General features: G+C 33.2%; 1 protein-coding gene across 1 annotated transcript in view; it reads right to left on the bottom strand.

Annotated features, from left to right (window-relative positions):
• LOC145667107 (phospholipase B1, membrane-associated-like) overlaps positions 1-26,030 on the bottom strand; it is a 61,029-nt gene that overhangs the window by 16,558 nt on the left and 18,441 nt on the right. The window contains exons 2-3 of the mRNA XM_081734851.1: positions 10,366-10,573; positions 1,830-2,053 (exon numbers count right to left, since the gene is read on the bottom strand). Of these exons, the coding sequence (XP_081590977.1) occupies positions 1,830-2,053; positions 10,366-10,573 (432 nt within the window). The remainder of the gene's footprint in view (positions 1-1,829; positions 2,054-10,365; positions 10,574-26,030) is intronic.

Genomic DNA, 26,030 nt, shown 5'->3' on the forward strand with positions numbered 1-26,030 from the left:
TCGACGTTGAAAGGAGCGATAAACGCCAGTCAAAATGTCTCATTATAGAAACTAATTCTTTAGAATTAGCGCAAGCATGGAAGTCTTTTCTCGAAAGCAAGTAGGCAATTATCCTCGCTGAGTTTATATATATATATATATATATATATATATATATATATATATATATATATATATATATATATATGCCGAGTTGTATAATAACATGCCGAAGAAAAATTGACACTAGTATTTCGGAAACACACCTCCAACTTAAGCAAAACTCAATTTAAATAAGAATCCTAAGAGGGAGAAAAAGGTTTGAATTATACATTTGAAATAATTTATAAAAATATGTTTTTCCGTGCGAAGATCATAAACTTCAGCTAATCTTTCTATATTATTTTCTGACCAAGTTTTCATTATAAAGAGTTGTAATTTTATTTTTGAAATACGTATACATGCTGGTGACATTTCATAGCAGTGATATATTTTATAATTTCTAATAAATTTTAGATTGCATTAAGAAGAATTTCTTAGACGAAACATTCTATCAGGTGATTGAGAAGTATGGCAGTGAAAAGACTATTTATATCAATGTAGCTTCTTTTTTCTCATTATAGTAAATAGATCTTCTTCCTCACAACTTCGAACTTATTAACATCATTATTTTGTGTATTTGAAAAAAATTCCTTCACAGTTTTTAATTGTTTACCAGTTTGCATTTCTTTTTCTTCTCTTTATATTATATTTATTTTTGTTGGTTATACGGATTTCAATCATAATTATAATTATTATATCATCATTATAATTATATATATAAACACGTCGTTGTTATAAGATCTCTAAATGTACAAATATAAAATTAAGCAGAAAGAGTATGTAATAAAAAGGTTTCAAACAAAGGAATCTCGCAAATTCAGAAATGGTTTTGGAGACCTTTACTCCTGCTTCAAGGTTATCACAAAATCTCGGTTTGTAAGGCATCAATTAAAACGATAACTATTTGTTACAGTACCTGGTTCGTGAAATCAGATACTTGTGAGATTCCTTTGTTTAAAACCTTTTTATTAGATATTCTTTCTGCTTAGTTTTATATTTGTACATTTACAGATCTTATAACAACGAAGTGTTTATACATAATTATAATTATGACTTCTTTTCTTTATTATTTTTGGGCTAGTGCTGATTTTAAGCACTTCTAGCCCGTTACCGTTGTAAGGTTTCCACCCTTTGACTCAACCAATTGTGTCTCAGTCTATCTGTTTCAGAATAGTTCTCATAAAGATTATTCAATATCAATCCTTTTAATTCCTTCTAATTCCTTCTTCTAATCCTTTAAAACAATCTCACTGTATGATGTTACAAAGATATGTCATGACTAAGGGAAAGAAGGAAATAAAACATTCCCAATGTTGCAATTTCCTAGGAATAGAAAATCATTTTCTGATAGGGAATATGTAAACCTTATGTAGTATTCGATAAACAGCAGTGTGTAGTTCCTTGGACCGTATTCCAATCATCTCCTTGTATGCTTCCTACTATGAAATTCAACAATACTAAAAATACAAGTTATAATTACCCACCCCTATTAATAACATTTTATTGGTTGACTTCTCAGATTAAACATCAGTGATTTTAAGATTCCTTTTAGACGATATCCCAGAACATAGTAATCTATAGTTAATTAAGGTAACGTTTCTTCACGGTTTTCCTTTACCAAATAATAATATAATGATTTGAAAGGATTTTCTAGATCATACCTCGGTATAAGAGAAAGACAGACCTAATGAGACAGTTACCTGATTCTTACGCAAATACAGAATAAGCAACTGCAATTTAGATATTACCTTCCACCGATTCTTATAATCTGGTACATTATTCTGTAGTCTTTTTAGGAGTTCATGTGCTTGAAAGAGAAGATCATTGTCCGTGGCTGCAGGATATGCCACATTGAGTCCTGAATCTTTATGGTAGAACGATGAATCTCCAATGGAATAACCTTCCAGAGAAGGGTTGAATTCTTTTAAAATATTTGGTATTGTTGGATATTGATTCCATGTTCCATGACCACCTAAAGATGAGTAAATAACTTAAACTTTATAAGAAAGAGCGTGTATAATTATCGTGAAAATATTATTCAATCTATAGTTAAATATTGTTTGTAAAATTAACAATATTGAGTACTTAAGTAGTACCATATTGTATTACTAGTATCTGTATTACTGTAATATATGAAGGGGATACGGACAAAATCTCGCGGCCGAAACATCGCCGCCCAAAATCTCGCCGGCCAAAACCTCGCGGGACAAAATCTCGCCGGGCCAAAACTTCGCGTTGCCAAAACCTCGCGGGACAAAATCTCGCCGGGCCAAAACCTCGCCGCTCAAAACCTCGCGGGACAAAATCTCGCCGGGCCAAAACCTCGCCACCCAAAACATCGCGTGGCCAAAACCTCGCCGCGAATGAAACTTTTCTTTAAAATTTACCCAATGAGTTTCTTAATATGCAATTCCACATTACAAATAATAATATTAATAATAATAAGAAGAAGAAGAAGAAAAAGAAGAAAAAGAAGAAGATACAAAACATCGTGTGCGTGGGCTTTCTCGGGTTATTCCCACTTTCTTTATTCGATCATTTCCTTCATCCTGGTCATCTACGTCTCCTTTAACCTACAGGACATAATCAAGAGACGTCGTAAAAACTCATATAATATTTCATACTTTCATAAATATTATTAGATTTTTGTTGAAATTTTCAGTTTTTTGATGTTCCAAAGTTCACGAAACTAACCCCGTTAGTTGTCATTACTTTCCTTATGCAGACTTTCGTTCCTTGTAACCAGTTTGAAAGCATCCTGTCGCCCTACCTTCACATTGAAATCCTCTAATACAGAAATAGAATTTTCATATGGTATCGCGGGACTTGGTCAAATACCTGTGATACTTTTTCTGAAACAGCGTCTTTTATACCGTCATCCTTATCATCTGTTGGAACATTTACATTTTGGTCAGGCGAGATTTTGGATATGGCGATATTTTGGGGCGCGAGGTGTTGGCCAGGCGAGGTTTTGGCCCCGCGAGATTTTGGCCAGCGAGGTTTTGGCCCGGCGAGGTTTTGGCCCGGCGAGGTTTTGGGCCGCGAGGTTTTGGGAGGCGAGGTTTTGGTCCGCGAGGTTGTCGCCGCGAGGTTTTGTACCCAAACCTATATGAAGTCGTTACAACAGCTTCAATATTGTAATATGAAAGAATTTTTAACTTTACAGTAAGCGGAGGATTAACCGGTCTAATGTAGCGGTAAGAAAGGCAAGGCAGCAGCAAAAAGATCGGATTGACGTAGTCTTGTAATTAGTCACTTCCTGCCTCACTATACCATTTAAAACACATTTTCTTATACTAAAACTCTCTGTTATTTATATTTTCTGATCTCTTAGTAGGTGCCGATACTTCATGAATCTTCGTTATATATTGTATCGTACGTTGTAAAAACTTATTACATGAAATTAATTCCAAGGATAAAAATATTGTACATATTTTAAGATAAATTTTATAATATCTAACTTAACTGCAGAAAACAGAAAACAATGTATTCTATACAGTTCTAAATACGACGTACATAAAATTTTCAAATAAAGAAAAGATTAGACTAAGTGTAGACCTAATTCATAGAAAAAAAGTTTCACCTATTTTATTAAAAGAGTTTGAACTTGTTTTAGTGTTTATGCATTAAAATCTATACGTTAATACAGCATGAAGTTATTGGACTGCTTACTAATAAATTACACAAATGTGAATGTAAATATAAGATAAGGCGAGGTCAAATTTACAGATATTCTTTTCTTTAAAAAGTCTTGATAAAATTACTTTCAAATTCGTGTACTTATAAAGATGTTAAAATTCGGGTAGATTATTCAAAAAAATTCCTTGTCCTATAACGAAGATTTATTTTAACTAGACTGGATAGACGCAAGCCGGATATTCGAGAGTTTGTATTTGGATCTTAAGTCAAATAACTTTACAACATAATCTTACATGCATCTAGAAAAAATATAAATTAATATTCACTGCTAATTCCTATTGCTCCTATTGCCTGCCACTGAAGTCCTAATGCTTCTAATCAATCGAGCCTAACATGATTTTCTTTTAAATGTTATAATAATTTTTAAATAAAATAGAAATTATTGGAGTGTGGTTCACATTTTGTGAAACATTTACGTAGAATTTTCATAGAGATTTAACGGATAAAGTCTGTCCTTGGATTCATTTTTTCTTTTCTTTTCTTTCTTTCTTTCTTTTCTTTTCTTTTTTGCTAAGAATAAAAACACAATAATAGAAAGTACAAAAAAAATGTACAAGCTACTTCCAAGATAGGACAAACAATTATATGCTATTGGTTCCGAAAATATAACATATAAAAATATAATGTGATTTATTATAGAAATACTTTTATACATCGCGAGAGCTGTAATATTCAAACACTCACTGCCAACTCATAATCGTACCAAAGTAAACAAAAGCGAGTGTGCAAAAAAAAAATTACACAAAAGTCAGAAGATCTGCGAAGGCATAGGAAATAGTCGAGCGGTTTGAGTACATACTCAATCAATCAGATGTTAATGTGTTCAAAGTCAGTAGGAAATCATTTCATTTTTCAAAGTGTGTCCCTATTTTCATCCTCAGGCTCAGAATATTTTTTGAATAACTCTTTGCAACTCCTTTTCTTTCAAATTCGATTAGAACGGAACATTATAAGAATTGCAAATCTACAATCTATACCCGGATACAAAATATTAAGTATGTTCACTATTTCATTATTATCCTCTGATTTATATATATAAAAAGAACTCTTTATATGCGTTCGTGATTTCAGAAGATTCTCCCTGGGAGCATTGTCAGTATACGGTGGAGGGAGTACTGTCAAAGACACTGGTAGTCACATTGACCACGATTGAAGGTATGAAATTTCTTAGCTTGATGGGGCGCTGTAAAATTTTCCTCAGGTCACCCCTTTGATAATCACTGTTTAAAACATTTTCTTAACAAACAGAATATTACATTTATTTCTCGTTCTACATTTTGAAATAGCAAATTTATAGCTTATAGAGAATTGTAATAAAACCGTAAAGAATTATGATACCAATTACGTAAATATTATGTTGTAATTTACCGATTTCTTGTCGGATTAAAACTCGAATATTTTTTTTCAATTGCATTATAAAGAAGTTCTTTCTATACAGTCCTGACTGAAAAGCAACGTTTAAATTCAATTAATTAATCAATATGCTTATTAATATATTTTATTGTAATAATTTACCATTCACTGTTGGATGCACTCCTTTTCGAAAATTTAAATTTCGTAAATGTATATTGGACGAACGCAGATTCGCAAATAACTTATCATTTAGTTTACATAAATGCTGGATTGCTTCGCTTTGAATTTCTTAATTTAACAAATACTACTACTACTACTACTACTACTACTACTACTACTACTACTACTACTACTAATAATAATAATAATAATAATAATAATAATAATATTAATGATAATAATAAGATTGTAGTCTTATGTTTATCACAAAATGTCTGGTGTATATACCATTTTGGCCCCATATTTGAAATTCTATTTAATCGAATCCGACAGAAACAAAAACAAAAACGTCGTGAATAGGTAAAAAAAAAAAAATGTACTCTGGTGAGACTCGAAATAACCTTGAATGTTCTATAGCCGATCGCCTATGGCAAAGCTTGCAATTGCAGCAATCTTTTTTCGAGTATCACCTCTTGCTACAATATAAAATGTGTTTTGTATGGTCTGAAATTTAAGCTTATTTTGCCCTGACGTGATATATTTATTGAAATTGTTTTTAAGTTCGGACTTTGTTATTTTGACGAATGATGTAAGTTGTTGATATAGGTTCTACTGTATATTCGTGCATAAACACTATAGCAATTATCAGGATTATTTCTGATATTTCATGAAATTCACTGGTGCATGCAGAGTAGAATCAGAAAGATTCATTTTACTGACGTTTCTCATAAAGTCAGTACGGGAATTTGTAACAGACAGTCATGATGCCTCGCTCGGAAACAATAGTTCCCACCTGCAGAAAGCGTAGTATTCCCCTAGGGATGCGTGGAAATTATTATTATTATTATTATTATTATTATTATTATTATTATTATTATTATTATTATTATTATTATTATTATTATTATTAAAAATTTGAGAATTCACCGCATTTAAAATCACAAGAAAGGGGGAAAGACAAAACTGCAAGGTCGACCAACGGGTGGGAAAGAAGGGACGTGAAGTTGCAAGGTTTACGAAGTCCCTTCGTTTCTTTGCTCTTTCTTGATGAATGTATACTATACCCTTTCTCATCTTCTACCCTTTTGGAAGTGATAAATCGTAGTATAAATTAATCGTTCTCTACACACAGATCGTTGCTTATCTACGATTTAAGAAAACTGAAATACTTTTCATTTTAATAGTATTATATAGAAGACTCCATGGGAGGGGTGTCAACTCTAATCGACCTCTTCAATCTTCGATATGTCACTGCCTAAGCTGTAATTTTCACGTTCCAATCGAAAAAACAGAAACATGTTACCTACTAAAAATATTCTTGATTCATTTGTACTTTTCCAGAAATATAAACAATTATAGTGACAGTAAATATTAAATGATTTATTGTGAATCTTTTCATTTTCATGTATCTCTTTCTTCCCAATTAAGGTTGAAGAACACAATAATAGTGTTCTTAGCAAACTCGTGGCTGCTTTATTCTTTAACCAGTACAAAATATTGACTCATTATTATTGAGAATGAAGAGCAGCTATAATATGTTTTACGCTTGTCATTGCGTAAAGAATCACCAGGTTAATGCGCGGTAGGATCTAAGTTTTCACCTATTGACTGGACTCATGAGAAGTAAAACGTCATTAATGTTATTTTATTAGTACACTATATAAAGAATGAAGGAATAAAATTATATCACATTTTTCTCGAATTCGAACTCAGCTAAATAAATGATAATAAACAAAATGTGTTTTATTCATACGAATTGAAGTTATACTTAAGAGAAGTTAAACAAAAAAAAAAAAACATCGAGAAGTAAAGCAATGTGAAAGAAAGTCATTATTGAACTGAAATGAAAGTATTATTGGGAATATCATACGAATAAGAAAAATAAATAAATATGTTTTCTAAAACGTTCAAGGTAAATTCGAAAATACTTTTTGAACATATGCTAGTCTTACCTTACGTCTTAACGAACTAATAAGTAAACAATCAAAAAAAAAAAAAATGATGAACAAATATCTCACTCTTGAGAAAATATTACAAATAAATGGAACTTCAATAAACGTTTACACAAAAGTAACACACTAGTACTTCGCGTAGTCACAGTTCTATAACATAATTTTATAGAAACTGGTCTGTCTTGACGTCTCTCTTACCATTCTTGCACCATATAGGCCCACAGATTTTCAAATCTGAGGATAGAGGGGCCCACTCTATACACATTAGCTCTGAATGTTCACTTAGCCACTCTCGTGTTTGGCTAGAAGTATGAACAGCACTGTTATGCATATGTACTCTTTCTGTTTTTTCTAAGGATGGCAATAATGTATTTTCGCGAATATTAAAGTAAATACTGTTTTTCGTTCTTCCGGAAGCTGAAACAAAATCTCGAGGACAAGCAGCCGTCATATATCTGCAGAGTGTGGTGATATTTTTCCTGAACAAGAAGTTCTGATAATATTTTATGCAGCATACCTGGTTTCGCGTGATCTACACAATATAACTCTGCCTTTCTGGTTAGACTTGGAAAGCTTCTCGTCAATCCAGATGACTGAGTCCCAATATGACTGAGGTTGAGTTGCCCATTCTATTTGTCTGCCCATTCTGAGTTTCAGTGAGGAAAAACTTCGTAGCGGGTCATGAACAGTGTAGACAAGCATTCTATAATATTTTCCTTATTGTTTTCTGAGCGCAATTATGTTCTCTGACTTTGCCCAAAGGATCGGCGTGTGGCATACAGGCGTATTGATTACTTCCGTAGCTAACGCTTGATCCTGAGTTTCAGTTTTTACTTTATGATTCCCACTTCTTGACCAAGACGTGAACTATTCACCAGTTTCCTCAGGTCGCTGAATCCGTTTCTTAACTGTTGTTACAGAATAGATCCAGAGCAATCTGACGGAGAGTTTGCCCCATTGTAGCTCGGCCTATGATTTCCCCTCGCAGAGCAACAAACGGTTCTCCATTGCCTTTTGAACAGACATTTTGAGTCTGTTAGAAATGTTCATCCTGACTCGTATCAGAAACGTCAGTAAAATGGATTTCCTTATTTCTACTGCGCATCAGTAGAAACTTGCCATGAAAGATCATAAATAATTCTGATAATGTATATAATATTAAAAAACGAATATGTAATAGAAACTATATTAATAACACATATCATACGACAAAGTAATGAATATCATAAATATAAAAAATCAATGGACATATTACATCAGGGCAAATTAGGTTAAAATTTCATACAAAAAAAAATCACGCAGTAGCAAGAGGTTCTACTCAAAACATCTTTACTACAATCACAAGCTGTCACCGAACCGAGTAGTCTAAGGCACTCGGTTGTAGAATATAAGGCAACAATCAAGGTTAGTTCGAATCTGAAAATAGTATCACTTCTTTTATCTGTTCTCGCCTTTTCTGTTTGTGTTTCTGTTGAATTCGGTTAAATAGAATTTCAAATTGAGACCAAAAAGAGTATATGTACGTATAGAAAGCATACGTAAGATTTGATTTCATTCAACTCATCTATTGTCTACCCTTTAAATTTTGTAATATACAGTAGATACGACTATGATTTTGTTATTATTATTATTATTATTATTATTATTATTATTATTATTATTATTATTATTATTATTAGTAGTAGTAGTAGTAGTAGTAGTAGTAGTAGTAGTAGTAGTAGTAGTAATAGTAGTGGTAATAATAATAATAATAATAATAATAATAATAATAATAATAGTAATAATAATAGTTGTAGTAGTATTTGTTAAAGTACGAACTTCCAAACAGAGCAACCCAGCACTTATGTGCACTAAATAATAAGTTATTTGCGAATCTGCACTCGTCCAATATACATTTGCGAAATTTTAATTTTGGAAATGAAGTGTATGCAACAGTGAATAATAAAATGTATTATAATATAATATAAACATATTGATTAAATAGTGAAATTTTCACATAACTTTTCAGTTAGGGTTGTATAGAGAGGATTTATTTCAAGTGCAATTGAAAAAAATATTCGAGTTTTAATCCGACCAGAAATCGATAAGTTATAATATTTATGTAATTAGTATTATAATTCTTGACGCTTTTATTACAATTCTCTATAAGCTATAAATTTGCCATTTCAAAATGTAGAACGAAAAATAAATGTAATATTTTATTTGTTAAGAGAATCTTTTAAACAGTGATGATCTCAGGGCGTGATCTTTGGGTGAATTTGGTCCCGCTCTCGAGCTAAGAAATTTTCCTCTTTCGAACCATATTTTCGAATTCGTTCAATCTGCAATGCCAGTATTTTAACAGTACTCCTTCCCCCGTATATTGATGATCCTTCCAGGGAGACTTCTGAATTCAGCACTGTTTATAAATATATATATATATATATATATATATATATATTTTTGTTTCAAATCAGAAGATAATAATGAAATAGTTATATACTTAATATCTTGTTTTTATCTATGGTTTTTATACTTGCAATTTACGTTCTAATCGAATTTGAATGAAAAGGAGTTGCCAGAAAGTTATTCAAAGAAATGTTCTAAGTTTCTGGATGAAAATAGCAAGACACTTTGGAAAAAAATAACATCCTGGTGAATTTGAACAAATAACATCTGATTAATGGGCTATTGACCCAAACCGCTTGACTGCTTTCTATGCCTTCGGAGGTCTTCTTCTGACATCTATGTAAGGTGGTTTTCTGCTCCACACTCGCTTTCTTTTATTTCAGTACGACTATGAGTTTGCGGCGAATATTTGGATGTATACAAAGCAATATTTACAGCTCTTGAGATGTATATAAGTATTTTCCGAGTAAATCACATTCCATTTTAATGCTAATAATTTATATAAAACTTGTTGCATCCTTGAAATAATTGGGTAGGACTAATCGTAAATGTTTTCATAACTAGGAGTCTGGATGTGTAAACTCGCTTAACCTAGAGATTTACATGATTAAAATATGGTACAATGCACTGAAAAGACACATTTACTTGTATCTCGTTTAATAATCAAATGATAAAAAGGTTAGGTATGTGTAGACAGAATCAGTAAAACAATATCTAAACATCTAAGACGCACCTGAGGTATAAGCAATTCCTCTATTTTCCACCATCAATTGTAATATGTTTTTGGCAGCACTACCCATTCCAGCCAACAAACTATCACCTATAGTAGCTACTACGTCGATATCGCCTGGTCTTAATTGATGGACACTGTCAGGAATAGTTGAGGACCGTCTGTTTAGTACATCGCACGGAAAATTTATGCCTCTTACAGTTTGGGTTCCCTGAAATTGGACACAAAATACGGCAATCATAAAATAAGAATTTATCAGGATTTCTGCATTCAATCTTTGAAATTTTGTTTACATATAATTTTGTTCGAATGGCAGATTAATTAAAGATTATTTTTCTTCATTAGTAGCCTATACTTTGGATTTTCTCTATTTCCACCGACAACATCAAGAGCTTGGGAAAGATGCAACATCAGATGATTATGTCCTTCCAAATAAAGGTAAAAATCAGCTCTTAATTAACACTAATCCCGTGGTTGAATTCCACACTAATAGCACCAAAAAGCTGTAGATTGTGTAACAAATAAAGCTAAAACATACACACACCTCGCAACGTATACATAAATTAGTCATTGCCGTCATAAAGTATTCCAAAATACGAAGAATTGACACTGGTGTTTGTGATTGCTTACTACAACTTGTCATTTAAACGAAGCACCGCTGGTCTTTGTGTATCTCTAGAAGAAGCAAAAGTATTTCAATGTTATCACATAGGTTGTCGACAAACGGTACAAAATATTATGAGCTCTTTTTGTTTTTAAAAAAGAAACTTTACATTTAGTACTTACAAGTAGACTCGTAAAAAAATAATTTTCCTTTACCTTTCGTATAATAGGAAATAGTTAACAAATATAAGTAAGAAAATACATCGTCTTGCAACTCTCTACTATTGGAGGCAATTGAAGAGAAACAGCTGTTCGCCAGAAAATTTTAAGGAAATAAATTATATCTTCTTTAACAAATGTAGCATCATACAAAAGGAGTGAGCAGATTGTTTAATGCTAGAAGAAGTTGTATCTTTCATTTACTTAGAAAACTATAAATTTCAAACATTTATATTTTGCATGGAAGCACACTTCGAAACATTAAAAATAAAAACAAGAATAATGTATTCAGGCGCTCCATTCGGCATAAATGCTGAAATTCTTTGATTTTGATATTCCCATTTTTTTGGACGGTAAACCAAAGAACCATGGTTGCTCAAAAAGATACACGAAACTGGAGAAAGAAAAAATTAAGTTTTATTTCATAAATAACAACTTTAATAGCCCTTTTTCCCTGTATAGTCTTGTTTAAAAAAATGCCACCAACATTATGTTAAATCACCACAATTTAGCAATACGTAGGCAATTCTAATAGTTTGTGAATAATGATCTCAATGATCTAAGAAAATTAAGATTTGTTTGATCTTCCAAATGTGGGTCAGAGTATGAGGTTTTTCAAAAAGAGAAGTGTGGCTTTTTTTTTCTTACGAGGCAGTGCAGTTACATGCTTGAACAAGGCGTAATTCATATTTCATTACAATTTTGAACTAAAATGTTAATGGTGGTTTTTAAAGTATGGCCGCTTTTCGAAAGCATATCGTAAGATCCTCCACGAAGCTAAGAGGGCTTGCCAACTGTTTAGTGATGTTGCCTATAACAACATTAGCTTCTTTCAACCAGGAAAGATCATTGGTGTGGTGGGAAGTTTATACATGGTTGAAAAACTAATTAACTATCCATCTACGCATAGTATAGGTAAACTTACAAAATAAAGGCGCAGATTACTTCCATCAAGAACAAAGACATACATTATCTTAATCGTCTTGAGAACATAATTTAGATAACTTCACTTACTTCAACCATCCAAGTAGCTATGATGGAAGAATCAGATCAAAATAAATAAATAAATAAATAAAAATAAAAAATAAACAGAGTGAATTCAGTAAAGCAGAAAGACAAAATAATCTTGAAAACCACTAACCATTTTACGAGTAATTAAAGTTTCGAAATCACAGTAACTTTTAAAACAAAGCTATGAACGTTCTTACTGACAAAATAGGAACACAGTTAAACATACTATAATAACGATATCGTTTATTTACGACCAACTTCTATGTTAATTTAAAACCACAATTTATTATTGTTGTAGTGCAATTTCTATTGTATTTTTAATATTAATTTATACATATACAATTACAGTTCGAAGCATAGAAAATGTTACAAAATGTTTAAGTCCAACTTAGGAACAAACTCTTGTGCCGTATGTTTATGCATTCCGAAATACACTTCGCATCAACTAATTACTTCCGGTATCCAAACCAAGTCATCCCTCTCCTCCACCTTTCCTTGTCTAAAGCGGGGCGTGACGTAAGATACTCTTTCCATTCAAACAAAAAAAAAAAAAAAGAAAAAAAAAAGAACAGGAACCAGTTTACAAGGCTTATCGCTCTATGTTTCATTCCTTTGTTATGAAATGCCTTTCTAGAGCCTGAATAAAACGGAACGTCACAAAATGTTCCCATAGCTTCATAAACACCCTTATTTGCATTCTTTCCCTTCTTCAAATGCTGCATATCACATCAACCTAGGAAGATGCTCCTTGTGAATTTTATGGAAATTGTTAATTACGCCAGTACGTTTTGTGTTTCTCAAAGTCTGTAGTGCGAATAGGGTGTACGTATAAAGAACTTCCCCTTGTTCAGGAACACTTTTTAACTCAGTAAAATTTATTCTTATTGTGTTCATTAAGTTATATTTGATAGAACTATTTGATAAAATAGTGCCAAATACTTTGCGTCGTTGTTTGTTACATGAATGTTTAATGTAAGGGATTCCTACTTGGATGGTAATAGGTTCGAATACCGACCATTCTTATTGACTTTTTGTTCTAGCCACACTCATACTGTGCAATCGAAAAACTCAATTTTGAAATAAGTCAAAGCTAGTAGTCAAAGCTAGTTTAAGGCGAAATTATATTCAAATATGATATTTGGTATTACATGCTTTTCTTAAACTTACGATGTTTCAATGTTGATATTAAATCCTACTACCCTTATATAATTCATTTCCCTACGTCATGTCATGCTGAATATTTGCCCAACGACGACAGTCGGGCGGTAATAAAAAAACACATTGTTACTGTAATATATATATATATATATATATATATATATATATATATATATATATATATATATATATATATATATATACAGTGGCGGATCCAAGGGGGGCTATATGGGCTATACCCCCTTGAAGCTCAGGTATACACTAGATACAATGGGCTTCAATCCTGCTTTACACTGGATAAAGCGGCAAACTATGGTTTAGCCCCTCCTTTGATCATATCCTGGATCCTCCACTATATATATATATATAGGGAGTTTGACTCAGAAAAAAAGTACAGTAAGCCGTACGACGTAACATGGATTCCGGAAGGAAATTGAAATTAATTTAGTATATGTGTAAATTGCAATCTGAACACTTTATTGTGGGCTCTAAGACACAGAAACCATTCCTAGGAGGGGAAAAGGTGACATGTGAAAAAGTAATAGAATACGAAAGATATTGGTGACGAATTCATAGTTTTCTTGTTCGAAAAGATGAATAGTGGAACTCTAGATGAGCGCTCCTTACTTGTTTATAACCCTGCATAAGTGGAACATGGCTTTATAAATATATTTTTCCTTTCAAGTGTGATTGTTTGAAAAACTTGTTCTTCAACTTTAGTTTGTAATTATTTTCTCAGTTATAATTACATATAATTAGTATTTATATTTTATTATGTTCTACATTTCTTATATACATGGTGTGTCTTATACGTTTGAAGAGAAGCTTATGACGGCTCAGTGCAGCAGGGACATACACATAATGTGGACCCTGGCGGTCCAGAACCCCCTGCATCGAGAAATCACTACTTATCTGTAAAATTTACCTACTTTAGAGATGATGTTAGACATTTTAGTACAGTATGTCCTCATATTGAATTTGGATCCCTCAAAAAGCTTTCTATTCCTGAAATAAATTTCTGCCTTTGCCCCTGCAAAGCGGTGACGATTTTAGCTAGTGATCAGAGAGTAATACAACGACAATTACCAAGAAATCATATTTCTGATAGGTCCGGATGTGACCCAGTATTTGTGCATTGCCACTTTTCACTCCCAGTGTATTGAAACTCATGCCAAAGGACTGTTCGGAAATCTTGATTGCTACTCCCTTCTGACCCTCATGCCAATGGGTCCGTCCTTGAACATATACTACATCTGGAATTACACTATTTATCTTTGAGGTTTACATCCCAAGGTTATGCCGGTTAGGCTAAAGGAGGCGGTGATGATGAGTGATGAATGAAATGGTGGAATGAAGAAAGTTGGAGGAAAAGGGAGAACCCCGAGGAAATCCACGCATACGGTGTTTGTCCACCACAAAGTTCACTTGGCGGAGGCTGGGGTAGAACCCGGGACCCCATGCACCAGAGGTGAACGCTCTACCACTGAGCCACCGCGGCCCTCGGCACTATTTATATCAGTGATCCCGGAAACTATGCATTCCACACAAGTAGAACGTTTTCGATTCTTTTTGCCTGTCACCCTCCCACTCTGACCTCCATGCCAACCAAGGCTTAACTCGTACTTAAGCATAATCAACACTGTCACTATTCATCTTTATAACCCCGAAAACTATGAATTCGACATTAATATCGTTCGTATTTCACTACTTTTACATGTCACCTTCCTCCCTTATTGGGGATGGTTTCAGTGTCTAGCCCCTAACTATTCAGGAATTTCAACCAACTTAAGTATACCTATAAAATACCATCTGAAAAACAACTGTGCATGTGATCTTTTTCGAAGAGGAATTCCTTGACTATTTTTTCAATACCAATGTAGTTTTTTTTTTTTTTTTTTTTTTTTGTTTTCCATGTTGAAGATTGCCAAAGACCTCAACGTTATCTGCACCATTGTGCTATGAATATAGGTTTTAATAGCGTTTAGTTCACTGAATGCTCGCTTAGGTGCTGTTCTCGTAACAGGAAAAGTGACAGAGTCATAAATGGGTAGGGGCCTAAACAAATACGAACATTATTAGCAATGACAGTTATCTAAGAATAAAACTTTAACTAATTCATTCTAAGTTGAAATTTCACGCAATCTTTTCCTTTTTTATTGTCCGTTAAAGTTGTTGTAGCAAAGAGGTGATAAATGTTTTAAGGAAATTTTACAGTCTATAGTTCCTTTACAACTTCCTTTTCTTGTAAGAATGAAGTAGTGTCTATTTTAGACATTGAAGAAAAAGTGCAAAATTATATAAAAACCTACAAAGAGGAATTACGAAACTTAAATGGGTCCCCTTCTGCCGTGAGCCTCCCGCACCGCGCTCCAGTTCGTTACGCCACCGTTCAGGGTGCATGATGCAGTTTTCCTTTTTAGGAATATTTTCTAAGGCAGTAAGGCCCGTTACACAGTCACGCGGAGCTCCGCGCGGCAAGATTTTTCTGTAGATTCTTATGGATGCATACATAGTCATGCGGAGGCCTCCGCGTGGCCCTATCCGCGCTCCGCGAGGCAGATAAGGCCATTGAGCAAATGGGTGCTTACATAGTCAAGCGGAACTCCGCGCGCGGAGCGGCCACTTCTCTTTAAAATTTAAAAAGAAACGTGCATGGTAGCAAAAGCAAAATGCAAATTGATCCAGATTTCTTTCCTTATTTTTGATAATGAGTTGCTAAATAATATTTTATACCGTTCTATAATACTATTTTCATATCTTTTAGTGTTATTTTTAATTTAGCTATATTGTTTTTGTTTAATTGGAACTTTCAATTAATGTCTTGACTTAATTGGAACTGTACATGTGGTGCCTCTAATATACCACTGTTAACAGTACGTGACTATTGTAATTTTTGGACTTTCTTTCAACAAATTTCAGTTTCAGTTTCAATTATTACGGAGGTTAAATTAACACCATGTTAATGGGATCCCTCTTGTGAGGAACACAAAAAGCGTGACATTCGTGAACAGACATGGAACGAGATATGTAAAAGATTCTTTTGTAAAAATGAAGGTATCGACAATGAAAAAAGATAAATTGAGGCAAATAATTTATCTCTACTATTACATAGTTGATTGGATGTTAGGTTCTAACCAAATGTACAAACATAGGTTATTTTCATTTGTTAAAAGACAGTATCTGTTAAGTGCTTTATTTTAAGGGCGTGCATATGAATTTTATTTAAACTGCATTTTTATAATTTCGATGGATTTTTTTCAATTAGGTCATCGAACGACTGAATTGACGTACGGAAATTATTGAAGTACTTTTCGTCTTCTCGCAAATCTATATACACAGACGTAAAGCTCCCTTCAGACTTCTTTGAGAAACTAAGGGATGAATCTTGAGACATTTATTTTTCTGTGTTCTTCGTTTTCTCTTCTTACAGAAATATTAAGATGCCATTATTGTCGTTTCGAACTTTTTATGTTGACTCGCAACACTGACTAAGAAGAATCATGTATATAATCACGTGACGCGTAGCGCGTAGCTACGGATGACTGTGTAAGCACACACGCGTAATGCGGAAGGCGGAAGACGGAGCGCAGAGCGCGGAGCTCCGCTTGACTTTGTAACGGGCCTAAGAGCTTTATTTAGGCCCGTTACACAGTCACGCGGAGTCCCGCGTGGCAAGATTGTTCTATTGATTCTTATGGGTGCATACATAGTCACGCGGAGGCCTCCGCGTGGCCCTATCCGCGCTCCGCGCTCCGCGAGGCAGATTAAGCCATTGAACAAATGGGTGCTTGCATAGTCAAGCGGAACTCCGCGCGCGGAGCAGCCACTTCTCTTTAAAATTTAAAAAGAAACGTGCATGGTAGCAAAAGCAAAATGAAAATTAATCCAGATTTCTTTTCTTATTTTTGGTAGTGAGTTGCTAAATAATATTTTATATTGTTCTATAATACTATTTTCATATTTTTTAAGTGTTATTTTTAATTTAGCTATAATGTCTTCGTTTAATTGGAACTTCCAATTAATGTCTTTGCTTAATTGGAACAGTACATGTGGTGTCTCTAATGTACCACTGTTAACAGTACGTGACTATTGTAATTTTTCGACTTTCTTTCAACAAATTTCAAATTTCAGTTTCAGTTTCAATTATCACGGAGGTTAAATTAACACCATGTTAATGGGATCCCTCTTGTGAGGAAAACAAAAAGCGTGACATTCATGAACAGGCATGGAACAAGATATGTAAAAGATTTTTTTTTGTAAAAATGAAGGTATGGACAATGAAAAAAAAATTGAGGCAAATAATGTATCTCTATTATTAAATAGTTGATTGGATGAAAAGTGATTGGATGTGAAGTTCTAAGCAAATGTACAAATATTCCTTGTTTTCATTTGTTAAAAAACTGTATCATGACATTTTTTAAAGGGAAGTGCTGTATTTTAAGAGCCTATGTATATGGATCCTATTGAAACTACATTTTTATAATTTCGATGGAATTTTTTCAATTAGGTCATCGAACGACTGGATTGACGTACGGAAATTATTGAAGTACTTCTCGTCTTCTCGCAAATCTATATACACAAACACAAAAGCTCCCGTCAGACTTCTTTGAGAAACTAAGGGATGAATCTTGAGACATTTATTTTTCTGTGTTCTTCGTTTTCTCTTCTTACAGAAATATTAAGATGCCACTATTGTCGTTTCGAATTTTCATGTTGACTCGCAACACTGATTGAGAAGAATCCTGTATATAATCACGTGACGCGTAGCGCGTAGCTACGGATGACTGTGTAATCACACACGCGTAGTGCGGAGGGCGGAAGACGGAGCGCGGAGCTCCGGTTGACTGTGTAACGGGCCTTACAGTTGTGTGAATTGACTTATATTGGGTAGAAATGTCTGATAAAGAAGACAATATACTCAAACACAAATAATCTTTTTCGAAGTTCTAATGGAAAATGAATCAAATTGACTTAAAGTTATTACATTTTCTCATAATGGTGTCATTTGGATGAGTATTTATAATTTACAAATAGTCATGATTACGTCATGGCTTATTAGATGAGGGGTTAGTGAACTGGATTTCTACGCTGGTGTTCTTGAGTTCAAGTCTAGTCTATTTTTGTTACTTTTTTCTTTTAGCTACACTTAGTTTATGCATTCCAGATCTTCAAGCGTGAAGCAAATACAATAATAGCTAGTGAATTAAATGTAACTACAAATGTAGTATTATTTTCAAAGTTGTATATTGTAAGCTAATGAAAAGCATGTATTAATGTGTCATATTTGAAAATAATATCAGCTACAATTAATTCACTGGCTGATACTATATTTGATTAAAGCTTGAAGATCTGAATGCATAAATTAAGTGTAACTAAAAGAAAAAAAGGAACAAGAATTGGCGAAATTCGAACCTAGGACCACCAGGGAAGTAATACCGTTCACTAAATCCTCATCTGAAAAGCCACGACGTCAACATAGCCATTTCTAAGTTATAGATTTCAAAGACACATATATTACAGCAAAAATGGGATTCTTATATTACCGTCCGATTGTCGTCGTTATGCAAACATTCAGCATGATATGACGTAGGAAAATGAATTACATAAAGGCAGTTGGATTTAATGTCAACATAGAAACATCGTAAGTTAAAGAATAGCTTCTAATATGATATTTGAATATAATTTCGTCTTAAACTAGCTGTGACTACAGTTATTTTAAAATTGAGTTTCTCGATTGCACAGTATGAGCGTGGCTAGAAGAAAAGGTCAAAAAATGGTCGGGATTTGAACCTAAGACCATCCAAGTAGGAATCCCTTACATTAAACATTCATGTAACAGACAACGACGCAAAGTATTTGGCACATTTTATCATATAGTTCTATCAAATATAACTTACTGAACAAAATAACAATAAATTTTACTGACTTAAGTGTTCCTGAACAAGGGGAAGTTCATTATACGTACACCCTATAACTAAGCTACAAGATGTCTGCGTTCTATCTGAACAACGCATTCACCAAGTCACCGTTTGGAATATCCGTTTCTAAAGTAAGTTGCAACGTATAAAACCAGGCAATCGACAAGATTCGTCATTGTTTCTCTTCTTACTAGGAACTTCACTCTCCTGGCGGCGTTGTCGGATCTCTCTCCCGCGCATTCAAACGTGAGACTTCTCAGAGTAAACATCCTGGAGTCTGTTTCACTTGTGTCGCTTAATATTAACCCATGTTAAAATGACAAAAATGTCAATATCATGCTAATCGTTATGCAACTCAAAGCAATTGGACTATGTAATTTAAAAAAATACTACACAAAATGTATTTTGTTGTATTTTGATTATAGTTACATTTTATTGTATTGCGGGCAGCATTTTCTGTTCGTACATTTCTCCGGTCTATGTCCAGTTACACGACCTTTATCATTATAGAACAGAATTTAATTTATACCATTACGTATTAAGGAAGAAACGATATGAAATGAAAATTTAGCTACTTTAGTCCCGAAGTTTCCTTTTCTGTTTGAAAGGGATGATTCTTCTATAATTTCACACACAGAGAAAAAAGATAGAAATAAAAAAAAATTGTGATTATTAAACTAAATTTTAGTAGATGTAAGGGTGGTATTCTTTTCGGGCTCTCTTCTCAAACATGGTTCCTAAGGTATTTATCAGGCTTTCTTCCTGAATGTAATGTACGCATAGATAATGAATCTTTTAAGCATTGCCGGTGTTCATTAACGAACATAAGTTAGAGATTCATTATAAACTAGAAGACAGATTGTTATGTTCGTCTTAATATTGGCGTCATTTAAGTAAAGGAAAATAATATATAATTCTGTCAAATTAAGGCATGAGTCTTCAGAACAATTTTATTTCATATAAGGCGCTATTACTTCTTTTTCTTGCAAATATTTTTTCCAAGGACAAAGTTGGTTTTATTTACAGTTTCGAAATTCATCTGACATTTTACAAGTATTTTTCTAAAAAGTGAAACAGGCATATGTTAAATTAGGCCAAGTGTTTAAATAAATATTCATTAATTCATGAAAATAAATCATTACTTGTTTTGCAATTGCTTAGCACACAGTTTACTTTTTCAAAGCTCTCAAAATGAAAACAACAGATGAATACCACACTCATACAGTCTGATTTGTCCGATCTTCTACTTAAGGAAACAATATTGGAAAGTCGGGTCTTATCTGTTGGTTAAAATGATTTTAAAAAACTGAAACAGAATTAAACTGTATACTCAAGGACAGTGGAATAAAGAGCTATCTTCGGAGGATAAACAGTTGACAAGAAAATTTCCTTTGTAATCTACCAAAATATTGATTAATAAATACGAATTTTTAAATATTTGTTAGGGTCGGAAGGTCTCGAGCTCTTAACCTGATAGCGCTGCTGCTCATGAGACTCTCTTACAGAAACTATACTTTTTGCTTTACATCCCTATTATTCTGTTTCTGAACTTAGAATGAAAGAGTAAATTAAAATTAGGAAGGTTCAGAATTTAAAAATTCCAGTTACGCGCAGCTAATGAAAGTAGTACGCATAGATAACACCAAGTTCATTATCCAAACTTCTGAAGCGTTAACATGCATGACTCTTTGAAACACCTGGATATTTAAAAATATCTTGATTCCAATAATACCTTTAATTTGAATAAAATGAAGATCATGCATAAATTTTATTTTATGCAGACAAAAGCCTATAGGAATAAGCGGTATTAATAGTTATACTGAGTAGATATGTCTAGATTTGTCAACAACAATAGCTTTTATTGCCCTCTTAATTGCTTTTATGACTGTATACTTTTGATGTCAATATGGCCGTGTCGGCCTAGGGGAGGTTTTTGGGGGAAGTGGTTTTATTACCCTGTTTGTTAGGTGGTTAGATGGGTTCCTGGAAAAGGTTGAGTGTTAGGAGGGATGGAGTAGTTTCTAGAAAAGAGGTTGAAGGACATGTATCACGTGATTGTGATAGGGTTGTTTCTAACAGCTATGTTATGATCAAATTAATTATTCTTTTATTTTATAGGAAGCTCATTCTTATTTGTATTCTCCTAATAAATTAGTCGGAACAATTGTATTGGTTCGCTTGCTAAGCAAGCTCCTTATTTATTGGATCGTTTTTCATTCTTACGCTTCATTAGAAGCTCATTCTCTTAATAAATTAATCGGAACCATTTGTATTGGATTGCTTGCCCTGCAAACTTTTTATTTATTGGATCGCTTGCTAAACAAGTTCCTTATTTATTGGATCGTTTTTTCATTCTTACGCCTCATTAGAAGCTCATTCTTATTTGCATTCTCTTAATAAATTAGTCGGAACATTTTCTATTAGATTGCTTGCTAAGCAAGCTCCTTATTTATTGGATCGTATGCTAAAGCATACTCCATAGAACAACCTCTGATTGTGATTATATTAATTAATTTGACCATTTGCATAGCAACTTGTATTTTGATGAATCGTTTTTCATTCTTTCGCTTCATTAGAAGCTCTTTCTTATTTGTATTTTCCTAATAAATTGGAGGGAATAAACTTTATTCATGCGGGACACATTGTGGATTCTCCGTCTGAAAGACGTCGTGTATAAAATATGTATGTATACTTCGGTACGATATGTAATGCTGGTACATATACAGAGCGTGGTTTTTGTACGTCTTTCGCTGCTGAACTTAAGACATGAACTGAACTTTTTGCGCGCTTTTGGAAACTCGTTGGGCAAGAGGGAAAGATGGCGTTGTTGGGTAACAGGTGCGTGTTAAAACATGAAGACAAATACAAAGGAGAACCGACGACGCGTTTAGTACACATCACAGAGTGCCGACAGAGTAATAAAAACAAGTTTGGCGCCAGGGTAGGTGAACACAAGACATTGTCGGCGAGGAATACAAAGAGGATTGAGGTTGTGGCACGTAAACATGTTGAATCATGCCCCTATGCTAATTGGTAATAAAAACAAGTTTGGCGTCAGGGTAGTTGAACACAAGATATTGTTGACGGCGAATACAAAGAAGATTGAGGTTGTGGCAGGTAAACATGTTGAATTATACCTGTATGCTAATTGGTAATAGAAAAGAAGTTTGGTACCGCGTTAGGTGAACACAAAACAATGTCGATGGTGAATACAAACAAGATTAAGGTTGCGGTAGATAAACATCACAGAATACCGACAGAGTAATAAAAAACAAGTTTAATAACATGGTAAATGAAAATAAAACATTGTCGAGGAGGAATACAAAAGAAGTTTGGCACCGCGTTAGGTGAACACAACCCATTGTCAATGGTGAATACAAAGAAGATTAAGGTTGTGGTAGATAAACATCACAGAATACCGAGAAAGTAATAAAAACAACTTTAATGGTATAGGAAATGAAAATAAAACATTGTCGACGAGGAATACAAAAGAAGTTTGCCACCACGAATGGTGGTACATGACGCGACACCGAACGGAAATACAAAAGAACTGTTGATACTGTTGAAACATGATGCGGCACTGAATACAATAGAAGACTGTCACATTGATATGATACCGAATGAAAATACAAAAGAAGTTTTGCAGTATGAACTGTGTTGACACTTTTCTTTGTACGTAGATAACATTTAAGTGATTAGTACAGGATATGAATAACATTATTGAGGGAATACCGTTGTAAGATGTGAATGAACGTGGCACAATGTAAATAATATTGACGATGTTGTTTCAAAAGAATGTTTGATCAATAAATGATACATGAGTACATAAATGAAATGTAAGTATATGTTTTCTCCGTACCTTATACCTATTGAAAGTTGTATAGAGAATTGGGAAAGTACATCTGAAAATATTTTAAATGATGTAAGGGGCGTGTTTTAAAGTACCACGTGATATGACGTCGACATAAGTTTTCCTTATATACTGGGTATGATGAGAAGACTGGTATAGTATCATCATGAATTCGTCTGCCAGTATAGTACAACGAGAAATTCAACTTTGCAACGAAGTAGATTGGGATTCTTCATTTGATTATGTTGAATCTCCCAACAAAAAGTTTAAATTGAATAGAGAATCTCCGGACTTGTTTATTGATGAAGAAACTTGCTATTTTTCACCGGCTTCTCCAGATGTTATTATAGAGGAAGAAACTTGTTCACCGAGTTCTCCAGATGTTATTATAGAGGAAGAAACTTGCTCACCGGCTTCTCCAGATGTTATTATAGAGGAAGAAACTTGCTCACCGGCTTCTCCAGATGTTATTATAGAGGAAGAAATCATTGTTTTAAGAGAAGAGCCAATACTAATTCCAACTTCGCCCGTTGGATCAAGAACAACTTCACCAGTACCAGTAGCAGGAACACCGGAGCAAAAGTTTCAAGTTCCAGCGATAAAGTGGACACTTGCAGAAGAAGAACAAGAAGAAAGATCAACATCTCCTGATTTATTTAATGAGGAAGAGGAGGAAGAAATTTATAAGTTATTCAGTGAGATAGAACAGTGCAAACCCAGTACGCCATCACCAAGTGTTTCACCGTTGGACTTTCCATCTTCACCCCAAAAGGTTCCATTGGATTTGCGTGTGCAAACGAAACAGTGCCAGTGCAAGTGTAATAGTGACTTTGTAAGTGAAACATGTGTTAAAGATAGTATTTTAAAGTGGGAACCGAATACAGTTTTACTTTGCCCTGGTTGTAACCTAAATTTTTTCAATCAGTTCGGGCACAGGTGCCTTCTTGTGAATATATTAACTCTCGAAGCAGAAGCATGGAAAATTATGGCAAGCAAAAATGTGAGAGACAATGTGTATGAAAATTATGTGAAATCGCATTCTGCTAACAAAAGTAATGAACATTTATTTCACGAAAATTATGACAACTTATTAAAGAATCCAAATTATATTGAAGGACTAGTGAACATTTTATTAGAAAAAGATAGAAACGCTGCAAAATGATTTCTTTTTTGTACATATATATAATCTGTATACATTATTTTCTATGGCTGTGTGTGTGTGTGTGTGTTTGTACATATATATATTATTTTCTATACTTGTTTGTTTGTATATATCTTTATATCCAAATAAATATATACGAATTTCATTTCTTGATTTTTATTTAATAAAAGAAACTTTCCTAAATAAAAGGTATCATTGGCATTTTACAAGTTGAAACTCATTTACGGTTTCTATCGTTTAAAATTGGTATTTGATGAGTGTTTTATATTTTTCTTGATTTTTTACTAATACTTGAAGTATTTAAAAATTTGATGAGTATTTTACAAGTTTGCAATTTTCGAAACATAGTTCCTCAAAGTTTGTGTAACAAACATACATTGAATAAGAAGAGTTTATGTAACGAAAGATCCACATAAATAAATAAGAAAAGAATTTGTGCAGCAATTATTTGATGAATTACACTCTATGAGTATTGTGTTAAGAAAAGTAAGCAGAGTTTCTGCAATAATTTTTATTATATTCACAATCATAAATTGTTCAAAGTTCCACAGAAACTTTTTAATATATTTACAATAAAAAAATTAACACCAACTTTGCAATGGGAAAGGAGAATATATATAAAAACAGAAACTGATCTAATAATGAATTTAAAAAGACTCAGTAATATTAGAGTATGATTTATATACTTACAACATCCAACAAGTTTTCACATACATGTAATATAAAATGCAGAAACTGATTTTACAAATGCGAATCATAACATGAAGAAGAAGAAAGTTTTCACATACATATAATATAAAATGCAGAAACTAATTTTACAAACGCGAATCATAACATGCAGAAGGTGTTTTATATACAAACATCATAACATGCAGAAATTGTTTTTACAACCGTGAATCACAACATGCAGAAAGTTTTCACATACATGTAATATAACACGTAGAAAGTGTTTTCCATACAAGCATCATAACACGCAGAAAGTTTTCACATACATGTAATATAAAATGCAGAGACTGATTTTACAAGTGCGAATCATGACACGCAGAAAGTTTTTTTTCCACAGGCATGCAATATAACATGCAGAAAGTGTTTTACATACAAGCATCATAACATGCAGAAAACTGTTTTTACAAATGCGAATCATGACACGCAGAAAGTTTTTTTTCCACAGGCATGCAATATAAAATGCAGAAAGTGTTTTACATACAAGCATCATAACATGCAGAAAACTGTTTTTACAAACGCGAATCATAACATGTAGAAAGTGTTTTTACAAACGCGAATCATAACATGCAGAAAATGTTTTACATACAAGCATCATAACATGTAGAAAATGTTTTTACAAACGCGAATCATAACATGGAGAAAAATGTTTTACATACAACCATCATAACATGCAGAAAATGTTTTACATACAAGCATCATAACATGCAGAAAATGTTTTGCATACAAGCATCATAACATGCAGAAAATGTTTTGCATACAAGCATCATAACATACAGAAAATGTTTTACATACAAGCATCATAACATCCAGAAAGTTTTTCACATACATGTGCTATAAATGTCGAAAAGTGTTTTCAAAAAAAAATACAGAAACGAAAACTAAAAATACAACTTACGAAAATGAAATTAAAAATGCAAGTTGTCAAAATGAAATTGTAACTTTCAAAATTAAAAATGCAAGTTGTCAAAACTAAAATGCAACTTGTAAAATTAAAAATGCAACTTGTGAAAAATGAAAATGC

Source organism: Thermobia domestica, chromosome 1, assembly GCF_964235325.1.
Source record: "Thermobia domestica chromosome 1, izTheDome1.hap1.1, whole genome shotgun sequence".
NCBI classification, from domain to species: domain Eukaryota; kingdom Metazoa; phylum Arthropoda; class Insecta; order Zygentoma; family Lepismatidae; genus Thermobia; species Thermobia domestica.